The sequence below is a fragment of the Amblyomma maculatum genome, chromosome 7, assembly GCF_055883805.1.
Source record: "Amblyomma maculatum isolate TAMU_Amacu chromosome 7, ASM5588380v1, whole genome shotgun sequence".
Classification (NCBI taxonomy): Eukaryota; Metazoa; Arthropoda; class Arachnida; order Ixodida; family Ixodidae; genus Amblyomma; species Amblyomma maculatum.
Window position 1 is genome coordinate 56,781,942 of NC_139350.1, and position 8,405 is coordinate 56,790,346.

General features: G+C 44.4%; 1 protein-coding gene across 1 annotated transcript in view; it reads left to right on the plus strand.

The window, feature by feature from the left end:
• LOC146183305 (tachykinin-like peptides receptor 86C) overlaps positions 1 to 5,148 on the plus strand; it is a 358,172-nt gene extending 353,024 nt beyond the window's left edge. Inside the window, exon 5 of the mRNA XM_084608351.1 lies at positions 4,189 to 5,148. Coding sequence (XP_084464477.1) covers positions 4,189 to 4,381 — 193 coding nt within the window. The 3' untranslated portion in view covers positions 4,382 to 5,148. The remainder of the gene's footprint in view (positions 1 to 4,188) is intronic.
• The last annotated feature ends 3,257 nt before the right edge of the window (positions 5,149 to 8,405 follow it).

Consider the following 8,405-nt stretch of genomic DNA (forward strand, 5'->3'; position numbering starts at 1 on the left):
TTTTCCAGTGAGCGCTGCATCGCAGCTAAGCAAAACGGAAAAGGTCTCTTCTACTCGCTTAACTAGTACTTTCATAGTTAGTTTGTTTCTAATGACGCATCTAAACGTTATTTCACAGACACAAGACAATGCATACATTAGGTCAAACTTTATTCGGTGAGAAGTAGTGTGGTTCTGTGGCGTAGTGGTTGCGTGTTAGCCTCGCACTGCGAAGGAACCGTGTTCGACTCCCTGTGTTTCCACAAAATCTTGATTGTTTCTTTACTTTCTCCTGGTTTCTGCGTTACAACGACAACGCCGAGAGTGGCTTTTCTGAGACACGGGGCCTTTAGCGCTATCCTGTTATTAGTACATCACAAAACAACTGCCACCATACAAACATTTTCGCTACATAACTTGCACTATAGGCGCTCTTTCGTTCGTACACGTCCTATAGCTGTCGCAATAAAAGGCAGCACGCGCGCACCCTTTAGACAATACGTGGGCGACAATTGTTCCATATCTAGCGACACAATGAAGCCATTGCCGCGTCAGAGACAGCGCTCAAGTAATAAATGTTTTTTTTTTTTTCCTTGAACGCATTTCTGGCAGCTTTGCTTGAAAGCATGTCTGGCAGCTTTGAAAAATCGACGCGTTTAACTGACTTTTTTTTTTTAACTTCATGCGCTTTATTTTCATCTTGATCATACAACGTGCGCAAATGGCACCCTGTTTTAAGGTAGCTTAACACTGATAAATGACCCTTGGATATGTGTGAAATGAACAGAGGAACAGTTCTTGGAAGGGGAGTTGGGTTGCCAGGTGGTTGGGGCTATAGGCTGCTATAGGAGGCATCCAGGTGTTCAGAAGTTTTGCTGGGTCCCGCTGGTCCCGCGCAGCATCGCAATGGATCTCTCCGCTCACCAGTGTTTTTGAGCCTGACGAGTTTGTAAAATATAACACTCGTCCTAGTTAATTCAGTTTTGTAATTGATTAGTAGATACAGTGCTCCGTTTTGCTGCCACTGATTATTTGAATTTTCTTAGCGCTTTCCTCTCGCTATGTGATGCTCGAATCTACCTTCTGTGGTACACTTCTGATGCTTGAGGACATAATAATGCATCACGAAACGTAGCCGGGCTAGTATGCGTTTCTTAGCAAAGCAGCGCGCAGGTAACTGGAGGCAGTCAAGAAGGCACAATCAGCACTGTGGCTGCGTCTTCTTGACTGTGGCCCGTTACTCTTCGCGCTGTTTTGCTAATAAACATAAAAGTGACCCTCAGTTGGGAGTCAACGTAAACATAAACGTGTGTGCTCTCTCCTGTAGTAGTCGTTTGAGCGGCAGTTTTTCATATTTCCGACAACTTTACCAGCTGAGCGTATAGATTTATCTGCCAAATGCAAACGTGCAATATTTAAGCGGGGATGGGAAGCTTACCGTGGCTGCAAGCACGCTCTGCGCCTGTGCAGACGGTCGTGACTGCGCACAGAAGGCGAGGATGTGTGTTTACGATGCACCGGATGCCGCGCAGCAGCGGATGGAGAAAAAAAAAAATACCATACCGAGAGTAAAACCGCGGTCGTAAGGTACGTGCCCGAATCGTACAGAACATCGCAGAAGGGCACAAACACGCCATTGGGCACAATTTCCTGAGTTGCAAGTAGACGTAGCAAGCCCTGCACGAAGCATCTCTTGTTTCCTCCGATCATACCTTGTCCAAAGAAGGTATATATTACGAAAGAAAATGCTAGATGATATAGAGAAGCGACTAAACGAGTCTGCTAAAGCGGTGCTTACGAAAATGCCACTAACGTCTTAGGATGTATTCCCCGATCGTCTATCTGATGAACGTGACGATCGAGCTTCAGATGAGACTGACTGTTTCTACCTGAATTTGCGAACGTATGGAGAAGACTACAGGGTTGCAACGTGAGCTCAGATTGCGAGTTATTTCGCGGGGCCGTGGATGTCGGGAGGGAAACGATCGGCCGAAAAATCGACCGTGCGCGGAGTGAAACGCCGGTGATTCTTAGGAACTAAAAGCAAAGTTTGTGGGCTCCTTATGAGATCGTTCAGGCTATCGAATGGTGCTCGGAGAAGAGCTTCAAACTCAGCCTCCGTACCCATCCATCACTGGTACACTTAAGGGTGTGGCTGGGAGAGGATGGAAGCTAAATCCTTATACATTGAGCCTTTCTCAGCACTGTCATTCCGGTTAGCTAACACCATAGCGATGAAATCCTTTGTTGCTCCAAAAACAAATTCTAGAGAGAGGAGAAATTACTGATAAGTGGACAACGACACACGTACAGCGCTGTGCGAGTGTTCCCGGCAAGAGTTGGTCCCGCCGTCTTGCTTGCTCTCGTTGCCTTTGGCAGGCAACACCTTTTTAAAACGACGACATGTATGTTCTACGTCCAAGCCCTGCGTTGTTGGCGCCTGGCTGTCAAAGAAAGGAGTATAGAAAAAGTGAGGTTATAGCAATACGAAAAAGCCCCGCAATAGACACGTTAAAAGCGCTGCCGTAGAAGGCTCGGAGACGGCAATTCTCCCTTTAGCATTTTGTTTTTTCTCTTCAGCTAGGAGGAATGATTCTTGAGGGCAGTCGTTTTAATATAACTTGGAAAAGGCCGTTAGATGCTATTTTCTGCGCCGCTTGAGAGCTTGTTTCATCCTCTGTACGTGTTACTTTTTGTTGTGCTCACTACTTCGCCATTAATCCGAAACTTGCCCGTCTACCGGATCTCTTTGAATTATAGTGATTTCTTACATGCTGAACAATTAAGTTATAGAACGCACTCGCTGCGAGTTGCTCTTTATCTCTTGGACGGAAAATTTGATCCTGTAAACGGCAGGCGAGAAAAATATTTTCGAGAATGGCCTGCTTCCCCTTCACAGCGCGCGTTTGGCAACTAACAGCATATTACGTATCGCTTCTTGCAACACCGCATCACAAAATGTCATTTCCGTCTAATTCTGTGCCAACGTGCAGGAATGTACAGGAATAGTTGCTCGTAATTAAATTTTCTGTATTTGCTGGCTGTTGATAATATCCTTCTTATGGAAAGCCCAGTGCCCAAAAACTTAATCTGGGTGCAACAACCGCCTTTCGAGCAAGTCGTTTGAGAAGAGAATGAGGGGGCAGAGGGGATTGCTTGAACTTATGAATCAAGTCTAGGAGGCCTACCCTGCACGTCCATCCTATAAGAGGTGCCGTTCAAGCACCGCTTTTCTTGAAGGGGGCTTTGCGAGGTAGGTTGGCAAAAAGTGTTGATCATAACGTATGCTGTTTCTGGGCTAATGCCGCTTGCATTTCCGTATTGGGCTGTGAGGTCGGACCGAGTCATACGATTTGTCAAGTGTTTATTGTACATTCTCTCTCGTATCGCTAGATGGCAATAAAGTTATTATTAGTAATCTGATTATTATGCTATCTTCATGTATTAAAATAAAATATTCGACACATGTAGATTCCACCTTTTTGTCTTGATTCTCAAATTCAGAAGTGTATGTTCACGAACGAGTTTTGGTTAAGGCGCGTGCAGAAGAGTGTTCGACATCTGTGCTGTTTCAAAGATGGCTTTGATGCTGTTGTCATGCGACGTATTTTTGCATAGAGGCAACGCTAAATGATCACCGCGGTGGCGTATACGTATACATTGGCTTCTGAGTTCAACTTCCAAACCGCAACAGCTACATTTCAGTTTACATCAAATATATATATATATATATATATATATATATATATATATATATATATATATATATATATATATATATATATATTTATATATATATAAATATATATATATATATATATATATATATATATATATATATATATATATATATATATATATATATATATACAGTAGGCAAAGAACCGGACGCGAAAGGGTCGTGGGTTCGAGCCCCACAAGCAGTTTGTGGTTGTTGTTTTTTCTACTGCTTTTTAATCGTTTATCTTCATGATTACATTCTTACTGCGCGTTGGTCATCGCCCCCCTCCCCCCCCCCCCCCCTGAAAAAAAATTCCCCATGCACTCTTTGGTGTCCGGGCCGGCTGGCTCCTTTTGTATGCGTTTCATAACGAGTGCCTCACTTTACCTTCATTTGTTTTCTAAAGCACCGGACGTCAGACGGCAAACAGCGTTTTTCGCGGATATTACAACAGCACTAACGCACTCGTTTTGGTGTTCACGGCGCAGGTTCAAGGGATACTTCCGGGAATTCCTGCACGGCCGGTGCTGGTCCAAGCCGCTGGCCCAGGACAAGCAGAGCGCCCCCAGCCCTCAGCTCCGCTGCTCCTCGGCGACGCAGAGTTTCGCCCTCAAGAGCTTCCTTCGGCGACACGGAAACAGTGCGCCGCCGGCGCGCCCTCCGACTGTGGAACAAACCTAATGGCCCGCGTTATCTCTCAGCGTGCTGTGCGCCCACAAGTAAAAACCGCTTGGGTATGCGGTTCCCTACTTGCGAGAACGGACATCGGCGAACGGTTACTTAGGCGCCTTGGTTAACATTCTTCAATTTTCATAACCTGCTCGTTTTACTACATTCACCAAGGACGCTTGATATCATTTTCATGGCCCCAAGCCTAACTTACACTCCGTGGCGGCAGCGGGCTTTCCGCTCTCGCCTTAAAAAAAAAAAAAAGAAAATTCCGAATTGAGCGCTACAGGCTTGTTCATTCTGGTAGGCAGTGGTGCGCCTTCGGACACCCGCATTTCTCGTGGGAGCAAAGAAAATAAGGTGCGCGAAATTTGAAAAAGGTCGATAATTACGCAGTAGGAAGGAACGCAGAGGTATTCTATCTTTTTTTTTATATATATATATGCTCGATGCTGCAGTTGGAAGTCCTGCGCTTATCTTGGAAGCGAAAGTCGCAATGAGGGGAACGTAAGGCCAAAGCTTAAACAGCTCTAGATGAAAAGAGTATTTTCCGCGGATGTTCAACATGCAGCTTTAATCGAGAAGCGACGCATTGTCAAAAACTCAGACAAGCGCAACAATTTCACCTACGACTTTCCGCATTAGGAGTTATCACAGTTCAGTAACCAGCTAGTTAGTGGGCTGGTGCTCTTCACATTCGCGGCGAAATAACCCAAGCTGTTCGTTACTTTGAATCACATATTGTACGATGAACTGTGAATAGCAGAACGCTAACCAAAGTGACGGAATAAAAAAAAGAAAACACGATTTGTTTTTTCGCACGGAGCGGGCGTATCCGCTCTTGTGGGTCGCGCTCAGCCTGGATATGAGCTTATGTACCGCCTTTGTCAAAAGTGTAGAGCCCAGGGAGTCTATTTCTGAGCCGTGTAGTGGAGATGATTTAGCATTAGTGGAGGTTCTTCTCATAGGAGAGGGTAGGGCTAAAAATCTTCTTACTCTCAAGAAATTCGAAACATTGTAAATACATTACAAGCCGCACGAAGTGGCTCAGGAGCGGACACCCTGGGCTCTACACTTTTGACAAAGACTACATTCGTTTAATACCGTGCACTTCCTCCTCCTCCTCCTCACATTTTTATAAACGTTTTTTTCTTGCGAGAAAGCAAGAAAACAATAGGGTTCAACCACATATTAAGGGATTGACTGCCGTATGGAAATAAATTAATTGCATGCGAGTGGAATTAAGGCTTTTTCAAAAATATTTATGACCTGCAAATGTTTACTTGAATATAGAGTACACCAAATACATGCAGTTTTTAAGTTATTAGTAAATCTTATAGACGTCGGTATGACTAAACCAACTGCAGTCTTGTGGCAGTTCAGTGCAGGAAGACTCAGTATGCAGCTCACCAATGCAGGTGTATGCTTTACAAGGGTCAGCCGTTTGCTGGTTTCGCGGGAAAAGAAAATTTCGCGAAAAAAAAAACAATATTCATAATAGTAAAATTGAATAGTAGTAGTGGTTCTTATTCTTAATACTGAAGAAAACATTACGTATACTGAAGCATACAAAAGTCATGAATGGCTTTGGTATATGTGATACCAAAGGAAAATGCCAAAGGGGAGCCTGTACAAATGGATACCGCTTAGTAAAAAAAAAAAAAGAAAACGCCACGTAAGATCTTAACTAGTAATATAAACGTTACCTAAAAGCGATTTCAGCGAGACATGAATGAGGCCAGAGCTTGTTTCTCAAGAAAGTTAAACAGCAGGAGGCCACTGAAGCTGTCGGGTTGCGTAGCCCCGGTTTCCTGCAAGTGTCATCACCGAATGGTTTGAGTTATTACTTCGGCCAGGAGTGACGAAATCCCCCGAAATGCGCCGACTACGAAGGGGTTTATGAAATAAGCACAGCTGCTACAATTCACGGGGCCATGTCATTTAACTGCAATGAGCAAATGAGCATAAATGTAAAAATGGTGTAGCAAATGTGTTCCATAGTAATCAACGGTGTCTAATAAAGTTACTGTTGGAATGGATCAAGCTCTGACTACTTACTTTCGCCATGATGGGAAAATTTATAATCGCTGAGGGTCCCTATTGTTGTTTACACTACGGCCAGGCTTGGGCTTCGAATAAGGCTCTCCTTGTAAAAACAGTAACAATAAACGCTTAAGCAGCGTACACAATCGAAATAAGTACCCATAGGAGTACAGCTCACCGGTAATAAAAGGGAAGCAAAAAGAATAAAATCTAAAGGAAGCAGAAACACTCTTGATTGTGCTCATTAGGCCCTGTTCCGTCCGAGAGAATATACTGCTACACACGCTAAAGCCATGACACAAGCGCAATAGAAAAGCATGTTTTCCTTTAACGAGAGTTATTGAGAAAGGCAGTGGTCACGCAATCATTACCTTTATTTTATTTCATTTTTTTACTCAGCTTGCGTCTAATAATCTTCCAATCAAGCATGGCGTTTTTCTTTTGAAAGATAAGGTCATAAAACGAGAGCGTCGTTAGCGCTTGCAACTGTCGCTTGATATGGCTGTTATTTCTATCGTGAGGCTACGTGTTCATCGGCCCTTTAGTTAACGCACCTCTTGATCTCTCCGACATGACACCGGACGCGTGTGAAAAGAATACAACAACTTTCTCGATGGCTGGCCGTGTTCTCTGATGGTTCTATTTGGACGTAATGTCTTCACTGCTGCTTTGCAGGCCCATTTGGACAGCTCTGCTGGGAGCAGGAGGCTAAGGTTTTATAGAGATGATGGTGGAGCCAGTACCATATGGCAAGACCGCAGCGTTTCTGCAGTGCGAGATTCTGTTTTCTCTCCTGTTGTTTTTCTACATCTTCTCTAGCCCCGTGTCGTCCATGTCCAATCGTTTAAGTTAGCCAAACTGAAATGCTCTTTATTCATCTCATATCTTAAGACAATCGGCTGTCTTTGAATAATCGGTCACATGGATGCGAAAGATATTCCTGTAATATCGACGATGTATGCATTCTTCCATGCATTCTTCCATTAAATCTTCTATGCAAAGGGACAGCACTGCTGTTCCTCTGCATTTTGGCAGCGCACATCTGCGTTAAGACGACTAGTCCAGTGTAAAGCGTTTTCTTTCAGGCCACGCACAACAACGATAAAATCCTTTCTATTCGCACTTCGGATCATTTCGCACTTCGGACTTCGGATCATTCGCACTTCAGATCACCAAAATGCAGGAAAGAAAATCTTTTGGACGTTTCCCAGCAGAATGTTTTCCTGGAGTCTAAGGTGATAGCCTGCCAGCCATAAGGGCCTCCTTTTTTAGATGATGTTGCTGCTAATGACACCTACGTCTAGTAGTCGCAATCCAAGATTTTTCTTCACTATTCGCACACCTTGACTGCTCTGTCGGGTGTCCCGAGCGCTGCGCGCGCCCGAGTTTTACCAGTTTGCGCGACGGCATGCAGTGAAGGTATACATAGCGCGGATGTACGAAATATTTAGGATAAGTTAACTACGCATACAAACGCGAGCGCACCCTGCATAGGCCGCTGCATTATTTCAGACATGGCAGACTGAGCAATGCAACGCGCCAGCACCGCTCGTTGTCATAAAGTAAACATCAAAAATCGTAATACCGTGAGTAGTCCACTAACTGTCTACACATTCCCCAAAAGCTTTAGGCAAAAGCTGTCTGCCGCGCCACATTAGGGTGCGTCAAGGCCGTGTCTCTTCTTTCGGGCATTATCCGTCCATCCACACGCGAAGGCCAACAGCGCTCATGAAGTGCATTCTTGAGCCCACCTTTTCAATCCTGTAGAATATTTTAACGGAAAGCGTATGTTATTACGGAAGTTTTATTTAAGTAACCAAGAGTTTTATTTTCGAAATTATGGAAGCTGTGATGAGGACCGAAGGTTAAAGTGACTTATACGACACTTTCTGACTGCGAGCAGCGACAGCGAGGCACAGCTTGCAGAACGGTCAATATAAAAGACATACAGCAGACTCCGATACACTCTGCAGTAGTCAAAGGTGTCGCACAG